At 31.3% G+C, this 22,475-nt stretch overlaps 3 protein-coding genes across 3 annotated transcripts; 2 read left to right on the top strand and 1 right to left on the bottom strand.

Annotated features, from left to right (window-relative positions):
• The first annotated feature begins 478 nt into the window (after positions 1-478).
• On the top strand, positions 479-8,743 carry LOC130805366 (L-ascorbate oxidase-like). The gene is made up of 5 exons (XM_057670138.1): positions 479-869; positions 4,802-4,894; positions 6,043-6,255; positions 6,386-6,580; positions 7,606-8,743. Exons 1-5 carry the CDS (start codon positions 546-548, stop codon positions 8,566-8,568), a joined length of 1,788 nt encoding a protein of 595 aa, XP_057526121.1. The 5' UTR covers positions 479-545; the 3' UTR covers positions 8,569-8,743.
• A 1,434-nt stretch (positions 8,744-10,177) lies between these two features.
• On the top strand, positions 10,178-12,751 carry LOC130805385 (uncharacterized). Its single transcript, XM_057670160.1, has 3 exons — positions 10,178-11,416; positions 11,497-11,640; positions 11,719-12,751. The coding sequence occupies exons 1-3, from the start codon at positions 10,178-10,180 to the stop codon at positions 12,634-12,636; spliced, it is 2,301 nt and encodes a 766-aa protein (XP_057526143.1). The 3' UTR covers positions 12,637-12,751.
• A 4,251-nt stretch (positions 12,752-17,002) lies between these two features.
• LOC130805375 (leucine-rich repeat extensin-like protein 3) lies at positions 17,003-19,052 on the bottom strand. The gene has a single exon (XM_057670150.1). The coding sequence runs from the start codon at positions 18,834-18,836 to the stop codon at positions 17,133-17,135; it is 1,704 nt and encodes a 567-aa protein (XP_057526133.1). The 5' UTR covers positions 18,837-19,052; the 3' UTR covers positions 17,003-17,132.
• Between the last annotated feature and the right edge of the window lie 3,423 nt (positions 19,053-22,475).

Here is a 22,475-nt window from a genome sequence, read left to right as displayed (position 1 = left end):
GATGAGTAATACTTCCTCCTATTCACCACAAGTGTTCTATTTGCTTTTTGAAAACTATTCATTTCTTACTCTTATTTGTATTTTATTATTAATCTATAAGTTAAAACATAGTCAACTGAGATCTTATTTGATTCGTCTAAATACAAGAATTATTTATATCAACTTTTCAAAATTTTGAATTATACACAATTAGAGGTTTTAAAAATTGAATAAGTGCATTGGATAGAGCGCATAAAGCAAATGGAACACTTATAATGAATAGGATCAGAGAGAGTAATAAAATAGGAGTAAAATAGAGAATTATTAAATTATTTTTTTATCAAAAGCAGAAATAGTGTAACTGTGTAAGTATTATAAAACACATTAATATCTTTATCAGTTTAGCAATAAAAAAAGGTATTTGTAAAGGATATCCAAGATGCAAGAAAAAGTAGCTAATCTAGGCTATATAAGCTAGCACATACTTGTAAATACAAGTACAAAAAACTAAACCTATTTCCTTGTAATAATACTAGACCCTCTTTTTCTTTTCTTCTACTCAAAACATGGGCAAGTTCAAGTTGGGTGCATTTTGGTGTTCCCTGGTTAAGTTAATAAGGCCAAGGAATGCATTACTAATGGTGACATTATGGTGCACTATCATGTCTATAATGGTGTTTGTATCAACAGCTGCCAAGACCAGACATTTCGAATGGGAGGTGGAGTACATGTTTTGGGCCCCCGATTGTGAGGAGCGGGTTGTATTGGGTATTAATGGTCAGTTTCCAGGCCCAACCATTCGGGCTTATGTGGGTGATACCATTCAAGTTGATCTTACTAACAAGCTTGGTACTGAAGGTGTTGTTATTCATTGGCATGGAATTAGACAGGTCACTCATTCTTCCTTTTATTATTTATTTTATCTTGTTTTTTTCCGTAGTAAAATGTATTATTGAAAGAGTGTATAATATATCGTGGGGTTATATTTATTAATTTAAGTTTTTGGTCCATAAGATGCTTTTTCTGACTTGGTACTAGAGGGAAAATCACGAGTTCAAATTTCATCCACCCTAGTGTTATGGCTTAAGTTAATTGTTAAGTTGTCCCCTTAACAATTTTTTGATTGATTATTTAGTACATTTTTTATTAACTACTTTTTTGTCTCATTTATTTTTTTTGAATTTTCCATTTTAATTCGTTCTAATTAATTTGCTTATTTTAATTTTTAAAAATAAGATTATTACTTTAACTTTTTAATTTCTCTTTTATTTTTAAATATTACACTACTTTAAACTATATACATGTTTTTAGTTTTTGTATAGAAACAAATAAGGTTAAATAGCAGAAAAGCGCCATTTCTAATCTTGCAACATTTTAAAACTATATTTTTGGACGGAATTTTATTTTATATAATATGTTACCGTAAATTATGGAAGATTATGTATAAATTATATATTTATTGGTGGTATAACTTGTCATTAAAATAAGGTAATTCAAACCACCCCTTTCCAAAAATACTCCAAAATAATTTAAAGTAAACAACTAGGAAATTGTGTATTATAGTGGCAATGAGATTTGGGGTAGTGCATTTAAGTGTAGGAAGTAAACTAAGATCTATGTGGAATCCCATCAGCCTACTCAATGTCATATTCGTATCTCTTTTTCATTTAATTTCTAAACTTATTTAATTTTTTGTATACATTAATTGGAAGGACTCGATCCATTAATATTAGAATTTAATTAATACCGGAAGTATCTTTCCTTAGAAAATAACTTGTCTCGTATAGTTTTAAGGGCTAGCGGATGCTAAATGATTTTAGCGACCGCCAAGTAGCAATTTTTTACTTGTCGTCATTTAAGTTGGAGCCAAATTAAACAGCAACGCTAACACATCATTTAGATTGGCAACTTCCTATATCATCGCCATCTTACAGCAGATTTTAAAAATAATTAGCGACGTTGCCATGCCGTTACCAATTCCAAAAAAAATTGTCTCTTGAATATAATCTATACGTGTTAATTGTTAATTTATTAAATATTTTATTTTATAATAAATATCAACATTATTATGAATATAATATTATTTATTTTTTTAATATATATTAATAATATTTATTTTTCAATAAATATTAATATTATTTATAATAAATATATTTATAAGTTTATAATGAAATATTGTACTATATTAAGTTTTATATCTATGTAATTTATATTTTTTTATTAATAGAATTTAAGTTATATTTTAAATTAATCAATATAGATAATGCAAATTCAAATAAAAAAATTTTCTTCTATTTTTGAATAGTTATTTATGATGAATTTATTCTTGAAAAATCCAAAATGAGAAAAAATCTTGAAAAATCCAAAAGAATAATAAGTCATGTGAAATTCAAAATGAGAAACCTTGACCTGACTACGACTAATAATCGCACCAAAAATTGCACTAAAACCCCAAGCCGTCATTATTAAATAAAAAATTATAAAAATTAAAAATAAAATAAAAACTAAAAAATTTAAAATGGTAAGGCTTGACTACAACCCCAGGCCGTAGTTCCTGCTGGTGATGGTCTAAGGCTATGATTAGACCATAGCTATTGTTTTTTAAAAAAGTTAGTAAAAAAATTTATTTAAAAGAATGGGCGACAACCTAAGGCGCGCGGTTTCTATGTCATCGTCATAAGCTAAGGAAGGTTTTGTCGAGCATTTGTTCGTTGCAATTTAAATTTTTGTTGTATTTTTCGCATTTTCTAGAAAGTTTAAATTTCTTTATTAATTAGTATCAATTAAATAAGTTTTTATTCTCAAAATTATTAAATAGATTTATAAAAATTATAAAAAGTTTATGATAAAAAAATTACATTAAAACGAATTTAATAAGATCTCATATGAATATATTTTATTATATTTTTATTTTTAGTTTTATTCCCATATTTCTATCCTAACTTATTTAGAAAATGATTTTTCATTTTACATGAAATACATATCTTTTAAGTATTTAATTATGTATCATAGTAGTATATGTTGTCCAATGTCCATGTTAATAAAACTTTTCCTCTGTCTTACTTATTGCACCATTACATATAAGAATGATTGCTTTCTATTGTTGTTTCGTTTGTATGAACATGCGTGGTCGAAACTTTACTACTACACAAATTATTATTCCTTAATCTAAAAGTTATGTGATTAAAATTTAAATGAATTTCTTTCAAAAAGTAGGCCCACTTTTGAATTAAATTAAGTGTAATTAAAAATTTCATCTTCAAAACTCACTAATTAGACCAAAAAGCCATAGATTTAGGAAGTAGCTAGCAGTAAAAATATATTTATAATTCTTAACGAATCGGTAGAGTATAAAATATTTTGGGATTTTAACTATGAACTTAAGTTATATTGATACGGTTGAAACCCCATAATATATTATACATTCTAATAAGAATTTATATATTTTTGCCCCTATTTCCCATTTTTCTTGATCAAATATATATATATATATATATACACCCTAACACGCATATTAGAGTTAAGTAATATTCGTACTTTTTGTTAATTAAAATAAATATTGTTTTTTTTGAGGTAAAAGTATTTGGTTTAATTCACCTAAGCTTTTAACCTACCTTAAAAAACAGAACTACAACTATATTCTTTTTAATTCATAGTATTTGCTACGAGTACATTTTGTGAGTATATCAAGACAAATGAGAATAATGAGGGTGTTATATAGATGTTACAGTTAGAAAATGTATAATACCAAAAAAATAAATTAAATACTCTCTCTGTCCCTTTTATTTTACGTCACTTTTCATTTAAAACCGTTACACAAATTTTAGATTATTTTCTCTTATGCTAATAGCCTCATTTACTTTTTTTAATCTCATGTACAAATACAATCTTATGTTTTGTCTCCATCTTAACCACGTATATATACTCCACTTATATTTTGTTTAATATTTCAAATTAATTTCTCTTTTTATTAAATTTTATTCATTTACGACTGGTCTAAAATAAGAGAGACAAATATCTGAATTAGAATATATTTAAAAAAAAAAAAGAGTATTTGTCATTTGTAAGTTGAAACTATAGAAGGGTCTAAACAAGAAAAATTATCAAATTGGGGGTCTTATAAATAACAATGATTTAAAAAGTTAACAAATAACGGTTATGTGGTAGAATTTGATGGTTACTTTAAAAAACTTTTTTAAATTTTATTATTTTATATTTTTTTTTGTATTTTTTGTGATAATTTATTAATTACGGTAATTAATTAGGTAATTAGGTATTTCTGTAACTTTACTAAACAAAATTGAAAATAGAGACAAATTCCACAATAACTTTTTTGATTGATGGGATTGTATAATAGATTTCGTAAAGCATGAGTGTTTTATACTTCTATGATTATCGATGCAACCTAAACCGTTTTTTACAGCACTGGAATCTTACCATGTGCACCTGTGATCCGTACTGAATATATATTTTTATACTCCCTTACTTCTTAGTGTTTCATTTGACTTTTCACTATATTTTAGATGGTTAAATGAGATTATATGTGTAAGAGAAAAGTATAGAATTTTTAAATTTTTATAGGTGTAAAGTGGGATTGGTAAGTGTAAAGGTGTAAAAAAGTTAAGTTTAATAGGAATAAACTGGTAAAGTTAACATTCAAAATAGAAATGAGACACTTAAGATAACTTGACTCGATAAGAAAATGAGACACTTAAGATGAATAAGAGGAGTATAACCTTAAAATGAAATCAAATTTTATGTTATAATTTATAAAAGTAGGCCGAACAAAAGCACTAATTCTTTAGATTTGTTTATATTACAGTTAGGGACACCATGGGCAGATGGTACTGCTTCAATCTCTCAATGTCCCATTAATCCTGGAGAGACTTTTACTTACAGATTCAAAGTTGACAAGGTAAAATTAAAATGCATAATAATTTTTGAGACTTTATTTTTTAATATAATTTTTATTTTAAATTTCGGAGGGGAATGTACATGGTTTGTTAATTCGATACCCCGAACCCTTGCTCAGTAGCAGTCTAGCAGATCTAGACTTTATATTATAAATGAAAATTTTGCAAATATACCATTTAATTTGTCATTTTATGTCCAATTGTCATAAGTAAATAAAGTGAATATATAAAGTTTAAAAATGCCAAATAATTATTCAGCTAGTCTTCTGAGAGACCGCCTTTCTGAGAGACGTCTCTTAAGTCTAGTCTGTTAAAGCTTAATGTCTACTAAATGTATGCTTATTATCTACTTAATCATCCTTAATGCCCACTTACTATATCCTTCATGTCTATTTGCAGTATCCTTAATTCCTACTTTCAACATCCTTAAATGACTACTTACGGTATCTTTAATGCCTACTTACATTATCCTCAATGTCTATTACATCATTCTTAATGCTTACTTATAATATACTTAATGTCCACCAACTAAGCGTGCAGTATTTATAATATCTGAAATACTTACTTATAATATTCTTAATGCCCACCGAGTAACAAACTTTACATTTTCCTTTATGGGCGGATCCAAATTGAGATGGTCTTTCACAAGAATTCGTGATAGTTATTATTCGACTAAGAAATTTAAATTGGAGCCAAAAAAATCAATGTTTTTAAAGTAGCTCACAGACAAAAAACATTCTGACAAATCAACACAAAAAAGCCTACCTTACATTTATACTCATTCACATTGATGATAAATGTTAATATAAGAATATATTAACACTTTTAGATACTTTCTCGAGTAATCTAAATGTCAATTAAGTTCCATGGAATACATAGCATATAGCAAATATACCTAAATTTTACAGAATTAGAAGAATCACGTAGGATCAAATATACCTAAATTTTAAAGAATTAGAAGAATCACGTAGGATTAAATATACCTAAATTTTAAAGAATTAGAAGAATCACGTAGGATCAAATATACCTAAATTTTAAAGAATTAGAAAAATCAAGTAGGATCAAATGACATATGTGCCTACTCCCCTACCCTTGCTATATGTCGGATTTACGAATTATGATGATATGATATGGTATGAATTTGACTTAGGTTGGAACATATTTTTACCATGGACATTATGGGATGCAAAGATCATCAGGACTATATGGTTCACTAATAGTAGAAAAAAGTGAGGGAGAAAATGAGCCTTTCCATTATGATGGAGAATTCAATTTGTTATTGAGTGATTGGTGGCATCAAAGTGCGCATGACCAAGAACTTGGTCTCTCTTCCAATCCTTTTCGATGGATTGGTGAACCTCAGGTACTCAATGTTATAGGATTTATAATATAGTATTTTTTTTTATCATTTTTTAGAACTTATTTATAATTATTTTTAAAATTATGCAAAAAATCAAATTTAACTAACAAAATGAGAAGATGTAATGTACCAGACACTACTGATCAATGGAAGAGGACAATACAATTGTTCTTTGAAGCCAAATTTTGGCAACTCATCATCGACTAAATGCAATTTCAAAGGGCATGAGCAATGTGCTCCTGAGCTGCTTTCTGTGTTACCAAACAAGACTTATAGAATCAGACTCGCAAGTACTACCGCTCTTGCTTCACTCAACTTTGCCATTGGAGTAAGTAATCTTTTTTATTATTAGTATTATAACGTAATAATCAATATGTATCAATTGGTCAAATAAGTTGATTAAAACAATCAAATTTTAATGCCCTTAATTTTATTATGAATTTAGTGTTATTAATGATTGTCACATGACCATTGGATAATAGTAATGGAAAAAATATGACACTTTGGGGTTGTCTCACTTCATACTTAATAGAAGTATGATTATAGACTATATTCCTAATGAAGAAACCGTAAATACTACTCTAAATCAATACCTTATAGAGTAGAGTTCCAACCAACCATCATTCTTATCTTTTATCTTATATATATATAAACTAATAAAATAAAATGTACATTTTGCACATTATTAGGTTACAATTAGTCTTTTAAGAGACAGTTTTCGAGGTCCAATTTACTAACATTATACAATTTGGAATTAGTGTTTTAACCTGTAAAGTTGTTGTTTTAACATGTTAAGTTGTTAACCTATTGAAGTTGATGTTTTAACCTATTGAAGTTGGTGTAAAACCTATTGTAGTTGGTTAACACACAAACTTTAAAATACCAATTTCAACAGGTTAAAATATCAACTTCAACAAGTTAAATCATTAACTTTAACAAGTTAAAATACTAATTTCAATCGGTTAAATCATTAACTTTAATAAGTTAAAATACCAACTTTAGTATGTTAAACACCAACTTATATAAGTCAAAATACTAGCTTAAGCAACACAAAACACCAACTTAAACAAGTTAAACTTCAATAGGTTTACCAATTTCAATATGTTAACAACTTAACATGGTAAAACATCACTCCAAATAGATTATAAATGCAGAACATGGGAGATTGTTCATTCGATGGTGAAAGTGAACAGGTGCTAAATTTTCTTAATTTCCATAAATATTTCTTGTGGAAACTTCTTTAGAAAATGAAGGAAATATATGATAAACAAATAAAAATTATTTTTAAAGCGATCCAGTGGAATCAATTTTGTTTTATTTTTTATTTAAAAACGGTGAATTTATTATTTGCAGAATCACAAAATGATAGTAGTAGAAGCCGATGGAAACTATGTACAACCATTCACAGTAGACAATTTAGACATTTACTCAGGAGAAAGCTACTCGGTATTAATAAACACAAACCAAGACCCTAATCAAAATTATTGGATTTCAATTGGTGTTAGAGGAAGACAACCAAGAACTCCCCCAGCTCTCACTTTACTTCATTACAAAACAACTTCTGCTTCAAACTTCCCTACAAAACCACCCCCAATCACTCCCACATGGAATAACTACACTCACAGTAAATCCTTCTCAAACAAAATATTTGCCCTAATGGGATCCCCAACACCCCCAAAAAATTACAACCGTCGGATCATCCTCCTCAACACACAAAACAGAATCAACGGTTACATCAAATGGGCTATAAACAATGTCTCATTCGTATTTCCTCCCACTCCTTACTTAGGTTCGATTCGATTCGGGCTTAAACGGACCTTCAACCAAAGCAACCCGCCCGAGAATTACCCATCATCATACGATGTAATGAAACAAGCCCCAAACCAGAATGCCACGTTTGGAAACGGTGTTTATAAGATAAAGTACAAAAGTATTATTGACATTGTATTACAAAATGCAAATGCATTAGCAGTAAATGTAAGTGAAATTCATCCATGGCATTTACATGGGCATGATTTTTGGGTGTTGGGTTATGGAGAAGGGAAGTTTAGTGAAAAAGATGAGGGAAAACTAAATGTGAAGAATCCTCCATTAAGGAATACAGTAGTGATATTTCCATTTGGATGGACTGTAATAAGGTTTGTGGCTGATAATCCTGGTGCTTGGGCGTTTCATTGTCATATAGAACCACATTTGCATATGGGTATGGGAGTGGTGTTTGCTTCATCGGTTGAGAGAGTAAAGGGTATTCCTAGTAATGCTCTTTCTTGTGGGCTTACTGCTAAAATGTTTTTGAAGAAGAAGACTCTGCCTTGATAATTAAGGCTATTAATTAATCCTTAGTTTTCATCTATTTATGTATTAAGGGTTTTAGATTGTTGGACTTAAACATAATATTTTTTATTATTATTAGCTTTACTTTGTCGTTGTATTTTTCTAAAATTTAATAGGAGTAGTTATATACTTCTTTTATATTAGAAAAAATTACTTTTAATAATTTAACATTGTTATGATTTTTCTATAATAATCCCACCAATTGATTAATCATGAATAATTCTAAATTTAAGGAATATTTGCCTAGAGTAAGCTTGGGTAACCTCATACCTACTATAGTAGGTAATTCACCAAAAAAATAAATTAAAAATTAATGTAAAATTAGAGAAAAAATTTTAAAAAATTCACATAAACATTCTAAATAATTAAAAAAATCAGAAAATTTTTAATAATTTTTTCACATTTTATTCAATATTTTATTTTATTTTATCTTTTTTTTTAAAATACAATTTGCTATAATAAGTTATAGGGTTACCGGGTTTACTAAAGGAAAATACCCTCTAAATTGGAATTATTCATGATTAATCAAAGATGAATTATTGTAGGAAAATCCTAAAAAGGTTGGATTATTTTAGGTACTTGTTCCTTATTATTATTAACTTAATTTTGTGGCAGGATGTATTTAACTAAAATTATAAAATAGCAGAAGTAATGTAAGAATTTAAATTATTTCATATAAAAACAAGACAAATTCTTTATTTAGATTGTCTCATCGTAAGACGTTTAATATTAGCTGGTCTAATATTTAGTTTTTTAAAAATACTGAAAATAAAAAATTCATTTACTTAATTAATTTTTTTAAAGGTTGATGTGTAAATTTTAATAACCGCAAGCGAGTGTACGTGTAGCTATACTGGTTGAACTCAGGGAAGCGAATTAACTAATTTGTTCGATTTATTACTACGAGACACGGATCAACAAGAAGTTGGGTTGAGAAACTAATACTACAATGCAATTAAAACTAATAATCAAAGCTAAAGCAATGACTAATAGGAAAATAATAACAATAATAATAATAATAATAATAAGGAAAAATTCTATAAAACTACCTATTCTATACCTGCTTTTGCATAAAACTACCTTTTTTATTTTTTTTTTCAAAAAACTACCTTATGTAATAATATTGTTTGCAAAAGAGTACCTATTAACGGATTGGTTAGTGTTGACCGTCAAAACTGACGTTGACTATCACGTGTGAAGCACGTGACCAATTAATTTGTGCTTCCTTCTTCATTGCTGTGCTCATCATTTCAGAATCCATTTTCGAATTCCATAAGCTTTTCTCTTCTTCTTCGAAGAAAGCGGGTTATCCTCTTCGAAATAGCTGTTCAAAGCTCTTCAATTCGCTCTCTTGTTCGTTGAGACATCTTCCAGCTGAAGCGTCTAACATTTAGAGGTATGTTTCACCACTGAATTACGGATTTTTTCTTCTTTTTTTAAATTTTCTGTTGTCTGTAATGTCGAGCCTTCATTTCAAATGCTGCTTTAATTTTTGTTATTAATTTCTTGTTTTTATGTTGTCATTTGTTAATTGATTGTTGTTGCTTGAGAATAATGTATAATGGTTTCTTAAATTAGATAAATCTGTAAAATGAAGAAATTGAAAATCTGGAAAAAAGGTTTAACCCTACAACAAGAACATTCTGAATCTGAGGTTAGCAGTGATGATGACTACAATTGCGGTGATGAGGATGAATATGAGCATGATTCAGATTTGTTTGCAGAAAATGTAGTTTATGGTCTTGATGATGTGTTTATAGGTGATGATGAAATTAGATTGTTAGTAGATAAGGAGGTTGATGAGGAAAACAATAGAGACATATACGTTAATGATGATGAATTGGAGCTTGAAGATGTTGATTTGGGTGCATTGAATGTTGATGAGGAAGGTATAGCAAGCTATCCTACATTCAATCCTGAGGTTGATTTTAAGGGTAAGATCGTTTTGTCTTTAGGCCTTAAGTTCCCTTCTACATATGTCTTTAGAAAAGCGTTAAGGTACCATGCTATTGAATGTGGTTACAATTATTGTTACCTGCATAATGGTAGATCTAGGATAACTGTTTATTGCTACAATAGATGCGATTGCGTTAAATCGAAAGGTAGAATTGTGAACTGTGTTTGTGGGAACGATAAGAAGTGTTTTTTTAAGGTTCATGCTGTGAAGTTGAAAGATGAGGAGACACTTCAAATAAGGAGTTATTTTCCCGAGCACACTTGTGCTCACCAACACCAAAATAACAAAGTCACTGCTTTGTATTTAGCTGAGAAATACATACAGGATTGGAGGGAAAATCCAAATTGGGAATTAAAAGCATTTAAGAAACGGGTAAACAGGGAGTTAGGTTGTGAAGTGAAATATTCTAAATGCTACATGGCTAAAAGAATTGCAAAGAAAATGTTAGTCGGTGATGCTAGTGAAGAGTATAGCAGGGTGTGGGATTATGCGGAAGCAATAAGGAGGTATAACCCTGGAAGCACTGCAATCGTCAAATGCATCGGAATAGAGACACCTCCACCCTTGTTTCAAAGGATGTATATATGTTTGCCAGCATGTAAGGAGGGTTTTGTTGCTGGCTGTAGGCCTATTATATGTGTTGATGGGGCGCATTTGAAGGGACAATTTCCTGGGATTTTGCTTACCGCTGTAGGTAAAGATGGGAACAATAACATCTTCCCTGTTGCATGGGCTGTCGTCGAAACAGAAAACGTAGAAACTTGGACTTGGTTTCTAAATCTCCTTGTAGAAGACCTAAAGTCGGTTAGTTCATCAAGTAGTGGGGTGCAAGCAGGATGTGAAGATTTTACCTTCATGAGCGATAGGCAAAAGGTATGAACTTAGTTGTTTGATTTCTATAATTTGTTTGAATTCTAATTAACATTCTAAATGCTAATGTGTTCACAATGTAGGGTTTGATTGAAGCTTTAAACGCAGTGATTCCTGAAGCCGAAATTAGGTTCTGCTGTAGGCATATATGGGCTAACTTTAAGATTAAGTTCCCTGGAGAGTTGTACAAGCATCACTTTTGGAAAGCAGCAAGAGCTTACAACAAGGTATGGATGTTTCATAATTTAACTTTTACAGTTTGATTTTAGTGTTGAACTAATTAGTGTTGATCTTACCCTTTACAGTTTGATTTTGATAGAGAAATGAATCAAATAAAGAATATTTCTGTTCAAGCATATGAATATCTAGCTGCTATTCCTGCTAAACACTGGTCTAGGCATGCTTTTCCTATTAGGAGTAAGTCTGGGATGTTGTTAAATAATTGTTGTGAGTCATTTAATAATGTGTTAGTAGAAGCTAGGGGAAAGCCCATCATTTCTCTTATGGAGTGGATTAGGAGATATGTGATGCAACGGAGTGCAGCCAAAAGAGAAGGATTGGGTAACTTTAGAGGTGTGTTAATGCCAACAATCTCCAAAATGATTGAAAAAAATTCAAAGGAAATATATGGTTTGAGAGTAATCCCAGTGGATGTGTCTGAGTTTGAGGTGGACGATGATGAAAAAAGTTACGTTGTGAATTTGACCAATAAGACATGCCTCTGTGGAAGTTGGAATCTTCTTGGGATCCCTTGCAAACATGCCATGGCTTGTATTTGTATTAGAAAATTGGATGCTACTGAATTTGTCCATCAAGCGTATCTTGTAGAAATGTATGCAAAGACGTATGCTCCGAAGTTTTATGGTATGCCAGGACGCGAAATGTGGCCGACAACCACTTTAGCAAAACCTCTTCCTCCACCATTTCGAAAGATGCCTGGAAGGCCTAAAATGAAGAAAAGAAAAAAGGAAAACGATGAAGGTAAAGGAGGTAACAATCCTGTAAATGTTGTTCGAGAATTAAAGCAACGAAGATGTGGTAATTGCGGTAACTTAGGCCACAACAAAAGAAAATGCAAGAATCCAGCAAAATCAAATCCAACTGGGGGAAAGTCAAAGGGTGGAAGGCCTAAAATGGGAAATCCTTGCACCAGCAGTCAACAAACGCAAACCGGAACAGCAACATGCACTTCATGTATAGTGGATCAACAAAGTCAAATATAGAGCTGTATTTGAATTGATAATGTACTATGTTTCTTTGAATTTAATGTGCTGAATTAATGTAAGACATATACTCTATTTTTAGAAGAACAGCATGTAATCAAATGTTCTGTGGAGATTTGTGCTTTGCTGAATTAATGTAAGACATACACTGAGATCAATGTGATTGTGTTGAGTGTGCTGTGCTGTGCTGTTCATAGTGGATCAATGTTCAGATCAATGTGATTGTGTTGAGTTCATTTAGTAAGAATGAATTGTTCTGATCACATAGCCTAACAAATAACAAAATAGCTGCTGTATCAAAGTGAATCAATACATGCTGTATCACATAGCCTAACATGCTGTATAATAGTTGAATCAATACATGTTGTATGTGCTGTATGTGTGTATCAAAGCAACTTGCTGAATCAGCTACCAAGGGTAATCAAAGCAACATGCTATATGTGCTGATTAAGATCATTACATTAGATATGTGTTGTATGCGTGTATCATGATCAATTTGCAGAAGATTAGATGAACATGCCATGACAGCAACTTGATGAATCAGCTACTGAGTAAGATGCTACTGAATCAGCTAACAAGGGTAATCAAAGCAACATGCTATATGTGCTGTATGTGTGTATCAGGATCAATGTTCAAATCAATTGATCATTACAGTACATTACAGCCTTGAATCAATTTCAGATCAATGTTCATCATGTGCTGAACTGATTTTGTTTAAGGCTGAATCACAACATTAACCATACACATTACAGCAAAAACACCAAACACACCAAAAACATCAAACACACAGCAACCACAACAACCCACATTACATTAACCATACACAGCAAAAACACACCAAACAAATAAACACACCAAACAACAAACAGCAAACACAACCTGCAAAAGAAATTAAATTGACAAAATAAAAGATTAATTCATTCAATGATCATGAACAATTTACAATACCCAAATCACTGTTACAATTATTCTTAAATAGGTCCTAAACTTCAAATAATAGCCTTGATTAATACAACAAACACTAACAAAAAACAAACGAAAAACCCTAATGCAAAGCTTGTAAACTGATTTCCATGCTTCCTCTCAATCATCCATTTCTTCTTAATCCTTTTAATTTCTGAAATTGCTTGTTCCTTTTCATGTTCCAAGCAACAAACCCTTGATGTCAAGATCTTGATTTCGGTTGCCAATTGTCGCTTCTCCTCCACAAGCTTGTTCGTCACTTCTCTTTGCCAAACAGCCATTTCAGGTTGATCAACCCATTTAAACTTCTTGCATCCCCTCCAATTTGTATCAGGATCATAAAACACGCAACTGTTAAACCTTCTTCCTGGATTATCCTTGGTCCATGAAACCCTCATTGCAAAGGGAACTCCACAGCCACAGATTTCAGGTTTCGAGTTTTGGGTTGAGGAAGAAGATGACATTACTAATTACTAGCAAAAATTTAAGGTTTTTCGAAGAAAAACGAGATTAATTTAGGGTTTTTTGAAGAATAAGGGGAGTAATTTGGGGGATTTCGAAGAGGAAAGGGAAAAATTAGGGCTTTTTTCGAAGGAGGAAGGGGAAAAATGGCATGGAATTTCTGAAATGAAGGAAGGGATAGATATAAAAGGGGCACGTGCTTGCCACGTGAAAGTCAAACGTCTATATTGACGGTCAAACATTCAAATCCGTCAAATGGTACTCTTTTGCAAAGATAAGTATTACATAAGGTAGTTTTTTGGAAAAAAAATTACATAAGGTAGTTTTTTGCAAAAACAGGTATAGAAAAGGTAGTTTTATAGAATTTTCTCTAATAATAATAATAATAATAATAATAATAATAATAATAATAATAATAATAAGACAAATTTTAGGGCGTCGGGAATCACCTAATTCTAACATAGGAGTCAAGTACTCACATAATTGTATGAATTTGAGTCTTTGGCATAATTAAACGTGATCTAATTAATCTCAAGATTCCGCTCTATTGATCAATATCGGTTTAAGACCTTACTAGTGTTAATACTGAAACTTCCGTTTTATTGGCTAAACTAATAGAAATTTAACTTAAATATATCTCAATTTTAAATTAATCATAATCTCAAACTTTCGTTTTATTGAAAAAGTTAATAAAGATATTTAAACTAAGATTCATTAAGCATAGATTTAATCATAGACCCAAATTTCACACAATTAATTGATAAAATATCATTCCATGCTTTGAATTAGGGTTTATACCCTAACCCTAGAGAAGAAAACTACTCACTAAACATGATGATGAACATGCAATTAATGATGAATGAAACCCTAATTGAAATACTAAACATGGAAATAATGAGTAATTTTAATGCACAAAGATAAATAATAAAGCAATAAATTAAGAAAACTTACTAATGGAGAAGAACATAAATGTAAATTGCAAAGAAATTAAATGTGACAATTTAGTTCAACAATAAAAGCTCTAAAAGAAGAAGAACAAAAAGAAATTCCTGAAAATTAAAAATGAAAAGTGACTTTTTGATATCAGGGGCGAACAAAGATAAAAAATAATTACTACTATTTATAGTGGCTCCAAAAAGTAACCGTCAAAACGCACGAAAAAGGCACCTGACGTGATGGCGACGATTCATGACATCAGGGGCGATGAGTCGTCGCTTTTGTTCTGCCTGAGGTATGTGAGCTCAGTGAATATGCGACGAGTCGTGGCAAGTTGGAGACGACTCGTTGCTTTGGCTCTGGAATGCTCTGATAACTTCAGTGTATATGTGCGACGAGTCGTGGCAAATTAGGGAAGACTCGTCGCTTTTGTTCTGGACTCTAGTAGTTGAGTGACGGGTCGTGGCTTTTTGACACGGCTTAGCTACGACTTGTTTATTTCCCTTGGGGCTTGTTTGGCTTAATTTCTTCACTTCTTTTAGGGGTCTTACGCCATTTCTCCAAGCCTTCACCCCTTATCACCCCCAGAACCTAATAAAACTTTGATTTTTGCCTTAAAATTACATAAAATACAATATTAAACATATGAGACAAAAAATATCAAATAACACTATCTACACCACCTAAAATCCACTAAAACATCACATAAAGAGCACAAAAATAACATGAATAAGTGCAAATAATCGCACTTATCAAAGGCGCTACTTGTATGGGCCCGTCTTATGATAAGACGGTCTCATACAAGGACTTTTGAAAATACAAGCGCTGATTCGTGTTCAGGGTTAGGTCTTTGTTGGTTGGGTCGTTTTTCAGGTTGGGTCATTTCAAGTTGGATCATTTTCGTTTTGGGTCATGTAGGGTTCGGATCAAGTTTGGGTCACCCAAATAACAAGGGATGTAAAAAGCGGGTTCAATTTCGCCTATTGCTAATCCTATATGGAATGGAACGACCCCGGGATCCATATGTAACCCTTTCTCATAATCTGGTCTGGTATGGTAGGGGTCATGGGCTTTTATTTTTTTTTCTTAACATTAATTTTTTTTTTTTTTTATAAGTTACATAATTTTTTTTGTGTTCGTAAAATATATTTTTTATATTTAAAAAGACCAGCATATCAGTTTAAGGGTTATAATAAAAAAATGTTGATTCAAAATTTTAACAATTATCTAAATATGTCATGGGTCCCAACTAAAATGATAGGTGTCGAATTGAGAATGACAAAGTCAGATTAAAAATAAGTCAAAATGGTCGACTTTGGATTTTTGTCGGGTTTGATTTTTATTTTCTTCTGGTTTGTTTTTATTGGGTCATGATTTTTCGGGACATAACACACTAATCTCCATTCGCGCGGGGCCTATTTCGAGTTCGGTTAACTTTAATAAGTCTATATATATGCATCAAATTTATATATTTAGAAAATAATAAGTAAACCACAATAAAATTACCGGAAAAATAAATATCAAAAATTGAATTACTCAATATTTGATATGATATAATTATTGGACATTTTTTATTTTCACAAATTGTTGTGAGAGACGGTATCTTCGAAAGACGCATTAAATATATGAGTTAATAACCCAACTAATACAAATCAATGAAAAATAAGAATGTGGGTTTCTTAGTTTGAAGGTCGTCTCTTTGAAAAACAGTCTCCAGTTGTTTTATTTTACATAATAAAGTAGATTTACTTGAGATTTTAGTGGGAATATGGTAAGAAATTAAATTAATACTCCCTCCTATTTTCCCTAAGTGTCCCTTTGACTTTTTACCATTTTTTAGATGGTCAAATGGAACCATATGTGTAAGAGAAAAGTGTAGAGTTTTAAAATTTTTATAGGTGTAAAGTGAGGTTAATAAGTGTAAAGGTGTAAAAAAGTTATGTTTAGTAGGGATAAATTGGTAAAGTTAACATATTCAAAATAAAAATGAGACATTTAGAATGACTTGACCCAATAAGAAAATGAGACACCTAGGGTGAATAGGTGGGAGTATTATATATACTTGTATAATACTTGTAGATGACAGCCACAGGAATAAGGATAATTACTAGTAAATTACATGCTTAATGCATTAATTAGTTTATAGTGGGAGTTAAAACCGCATAAGTTACTGGTGTTTGATCAATTTCTAACAGTGCCTCTACCTCACCAATATTATTCCCATTCAGATATGCTGCACTATTACTACATGGAATATATTTCATTCCATTATCATCCCCACAAGTAAAAGATTTAGCCTTCTTGAAAAACCTTTTACATGTTTCTGCCATTTTCTGATCAGGAAGCCCCAACACACAATTATCCCTTACATTCAACACCCCTTTTCTCATCAATTTCCTACAAACTGGCCCCACTTGAGTAAAATAATTACCACACAAATTCACCCTTTTCAAGCAAGGCAACTTACACATCTCCTCTGGTACACTCCCGTATAATCTGTTATGTCCCAAATCAAGGTATTGCATCTTTTCTAAGCAAGCAAATGAGTGTGGTATTGGGCCTGTTAATCTATTTATAGAAACATCAAAAACCCTAGTCTTATTTAGGAAACCTATCTCATATGGAAGACACCCAGATAGCTTGTTATTCAAGAACAGAATTTCACGCAGAGTATTTGAAGCTTGATCAATGGATCTGGGTATGGACCCGGTAAATTTGTTGTTGGCTAATGTTAGATAGGCTGCTGGGGTTGATCCTAAATTAGAAGGGAGTTCTTTGTTGAATTTGTTGTTGTTTAGGAAAAGGGCTAATAGTGGTAAATTGAATACTTGGGGTGGAAGGGTGCCTTTAAATGAGTTGAATCGAAGATCTAGAAAGGATAAATTGGAAGCTTCTAGAAGTGTAAGTGGGAAGTTTCCAGTGTACTTGTTGTTACTAAGATCTAGTTCATAGAGGTAAGGAAGGTTAGTTAGATTTGGGATTATACCAGCAAAGTTGTTGGAGTTTGCATGGAAGATTGAGATGTCAGGGAGATTTTCGATGAAGTTATTGATAGTGATTGTGTGGCTTGGATTGTTTCCCTTTATGAAACACTCATTGAATTGAATTGAGTAGAGTGCTTCTTGTCCCTCTGGAGTTCTTGCACACACAAATCTTGGGTTCTTGCAAAAATCAGGTGTAGGTGTTTTAATAAGGTCGGTTAAACCACATCTGTCGTCGCGAATCTCTTTTATAAAGTGTTTTATGGCTTGTGCTGCCATTTGGAGTCTTGTTGGTGGTGGTGGAGGTGGCGATGATGGTGGTGGTGGAGGTGGCGATGTAGGATATGTTGGGCATGGTGATGAAGATGGTGGTGGGGGATATGTAGAGTGTGATGGTGCTGATGGTGGTGCTGGTGGATTCATTTGGTATGATGATGGTGGTGGTGGTGGCGGATATGTTGGGTCTAATGACGATGGCGGTGGGGGATATGTTGAGTATGATGGTGCTGATGGTGGTGCTGGCGGATACATCGGGTATGATGATGGTGGTGGTGGTGGAGGATATGTTGGGTCTGATGACAATGGTGGTGGGGGATATGTAGAGTATGACGGTGCCGATGGTGGTGCTGGCGGATATGTTGGACCTGATGACGATGGTGGTTGGGAATATGTTGGGTATGGTGATGATGGTTGTGGTGGCTGTAACGGTGGTTGACAAGAATCATATAACGTAAGATTAGAAACTTCTTTATTGTCATGAGTGGCTCTTATAAGAACTTTATAGGTTGAGAAAAAAGATAAAAAAAGTATGAAAGTGAAGGAAATTTGGATAGTGAAGATGGAGGATTTGGCACTCATATTATTTTGCTAACTGCTATCAACAATGAAATTCATTAAATGTTTTATTTAGAGTTTGTTAGTGTGTATAGAATTGTGTTGTTTATTGGGTATAAATAAATGTGCATAGGCACTAAGCCACCAAGTAAACTGACTAGGAAGATTAGTAGTAAGGTCAGGTCATCCACCAATGGAACATGCCATATTGATTTAATGGTGAGACTAAGAGTGAGTGATTAGGCCATTTAATTCTATAAATATCCAATTCATCATTGCTTCAACTTGGAAAATTAGGAAACTTAATTATTTTGTCTACTTTCTTGACTATTAGAATTTTCTCTTCCTCAATTATATTTTTACTTTTTTTATTCACTTTATTATTTTGATTGTTAGTGTTTCTTGACTAACAAAAACAATTTTTTATTAAAGGGTAAGTCGAGAAAAGTGGAGTATTAGGTGAAAATCGAACTCGAATCTAATCTTGAAAAAAATGATATTTGCTGTAATTGAGACACGATTTGACTCTCCACAACTTATAAATTTTGATTTGACATTCTATAGTTATCTATAACAAAAAACATAGCCATTTAAAATTCATTTCAATTTTGTTTTAAAATATAGTTTCAATAAATCAAATCTTTATAATATTTACATATGTGTAATTAGAAATATTAGCCGTTAAAAGTGTGCATTGACTTGCATTTTTCGATAAAATGTTGTCAAAGACAAAATCAAGACCATTTGTGAACAAGGGGAAGTGGAAGCTTACTTCCTTCGTGTCTACGATTTTGCTACATTATACCTTTTCATACTATCTAATGCAATAATTCAATTGTTAATATCTTTAATGATATAAAATAAAAATATATTAAAAAATGATATTAATAATTTTTGCACTGAGACGAATTAAATAATATCTTATTTGACTATATTTTAACTTATAAATTAAGAATAACATATAAATTAAAATTATAAGTATTTACCTCTTGGGAATTTTATTAGAAAATATAGCTAGCTTTAGAGATTTTGAGCATTAAGTATATGTTGTATCATTAGTTAATTGCCCAACGCCTCAGCCAATTAAAAAAAAAAATTGCCTATAATAATTTAAGTTTTCACTAATTTTCCTACAATAATTTTAACTTTTAATTAACCCTAAATAATCTAACTTCAATATTACTTACCCAAGAACAATGTTTAACTGATATTAACCGGTTGTTTAGGTAAATATTGACCGTTACTTATATTCATTCTTATACCTGCTTCCTCTCATTTTCCTCCATGCTTTCTTTCTTCTTCAACCTTAGTTTGCCTATCATTCACATCCATCACTGTAAAATTCATCTCCCCTCCCGTTGTTTCTTCTATTTTTCTTCCTAATTTCTTATCTGCGAAACTTCAAACTGCTAAGAAAAGTTCTCGGGTCGGGGAGAAAGTTTATGGTTGTGCATTGTGGCCTGTAAGTATATTAATTTAATTTAATTTAATTTACTGATATTCATTTGTATGATGAAATTAATACATTTAGGTGATCTTAATTTTTCTTAAGTAAGGTTATAATGCTTAGTTGTAGGATTCAGATTGTAAGTTTTTCAAGTGGGAGAGGGAATTGGTGAAGTCGAACAATAAAACTGGAAGAATTGAATGGGTAGAACAAGATAATGCTATGTTGATGGATAAAATACAAAAACTGAAGCTCAAAAAACAAGAAATGGAAGAAAATATTGCTTTGATGAAGATTGAAGTAGTTAAACATGTTAATGCACAAAAAGCTTTAATATTTGCCCTTATTGCATCTTGGATATTGTTTTGTTTATTCTTGTTTATGTTAAGTTAGAAATTCAAAAACAAAATCAAGTTGTAATGGTTATTCTTATATGCAATGAAATGAATATTACTTTTGTTTATTCCTGTTTATGTTAAGTTAGATATTCAAAACAAATGAAGATTAACATGAAAATAAAGCTACTGTAATAATAATGCCATTACATATAGTTCACATTTTGACCAAAAGTAGTAGCATTACATTCACAATTTGACCAAGAACATTTATCATATGTCAATACATGTGGAAGCACATAATAGAGAGAAAATGGGGTTTTGAAATTTAAGTCATCTTCAATAATAGTCTTAAACTCAAACCAAGAACATTTATCAGGTTCCAAAGCCATAGATTTGCATTACCCATCAATGTATTCCAACCCAATCCCTGTTCGTGGAAAAATCCCACCATACTACCACTTAACAATAAAGGAATCAAAGATTGAAGCCCAATCAAAGTAATCAAAAAATCAGAGAATGAAAGTTAACAAAATCAAGCACAAAAGACCATAATTCATGAGTCAAATAAACCCTATTTTCAAACAAAAATTAATTAGAATGTAGATGAAAGAAAAAGAAAAAGAAAAACTTACCATTGATGATGATTGTCTGTAACTATCTTCTTCAAATGGAATGAATTTGATTAGCTATCTCATTAAGATTGAGAAAGTTCATGAAAGGAAATGAAATTTGGTGAAGTTAAAGAACTGGGTTATTTGATTAATGTTGAAGGTAAGGTAAATAAGTGAGATTTTAGTTATAAAATAAAGCTTAAAGAAATGTAATTAATCGGTTGCAAGTTACCTTAGTTTATTGCTGGGTAAGAGACCTTAAAGTTGGGATTGTTTAGGGTTAATTAAAAATTGGGATTATTATAGGAAAATTAGAAAAAGTTTGGATTATTATAGGGAAATTTTCCTAAAAAATTGCTATTTGTTAGGCATGCTTAGAGGTGTTCATTCGGGTGATCGGGTCGGTTTCGGACGGGTGTCATTTGGTTCGGTTACATTTCGGATCGGTTATTTTTCGGCTGTGTGTTACAACGGGTCACACTCAGGTCGAGTCAGTTAGTCACGATTCGGTTGGAGATCGGTTATTCAAGCTATCGGGTTAGCATCAGTTCGGTGTCGGTTGAAGTTCGTGTCGAGTGTCAATCGGTCTCGGGTTGTCATCGATTACTAATTGGTTCGGTTTTGTTGGGTACAAATTGGGTTCGAGGTTTTTTTTTAAAAGCAAAATTCAGCTACGTATTACTAATTACTATCGATCAAATCAATATCAAATTAAGTTGTTAGTCAATTTTTAATTGATGACATGATTCCCTTTATTTAAAGCAAAATAGTTAAAATGCAAATTAATTAGTAATCATTATTATTTTGTTACTTTTACTTATTTGACCGGAAATTAAAATTATAAAGTTCTATCAATATTCATCTAATTCGATTAAAAGTAGTTAAATAAACATTGACCATTGATTATTAACTCTAAACATAGAAAACCATGTATTTATAAAATGTAATTTATTAAAATTTCTAACACTTTATTAGCTTAGTGTAACACCCCTGAATTTCCAATCCCTTAAACGAAACCAGAATCGTGAAGGAAGGGAGGAAATTCGGGTGTTACATAAAAAGAAAAGAGAACATAATTAAAATAAACGCTAAAGATTAATTAAAAAGGTGAGTGAGTGGAATTTTCGGCAGCATCTGCCTTAAAACTGTGCGCCTTTGTAGAAAAACAAAAGTTATTTAGAAGCTAATAAAGTAAAGGCACCAACGGCCTATCAAAACTATGTCACGGCGGAATGATTTGTGGCCAGCTTCTCAAATCAACATGCCA

The sequence above is a fragment of the Amaranthus tricolor genome, chromosome 1 (assembly GCF_026212465.1).
Source record: "Amaranthus tricolor cultivar Red isolate AtriRed21 chromosome 1, ASM2621246v1, whole genome shotgun sequence".
NCBI classification, from domain to species: domain Eukaryota; kingdom Viridiplantae; phylum Streptophyta; class Magnoliopsida; order Caryophyllales; family Amaranthaceae; genus Amaranthus; species Amaranthus tricolor.
This window is presented reverse-complemented; position numbering and strand designations above follow the sequence as displayed.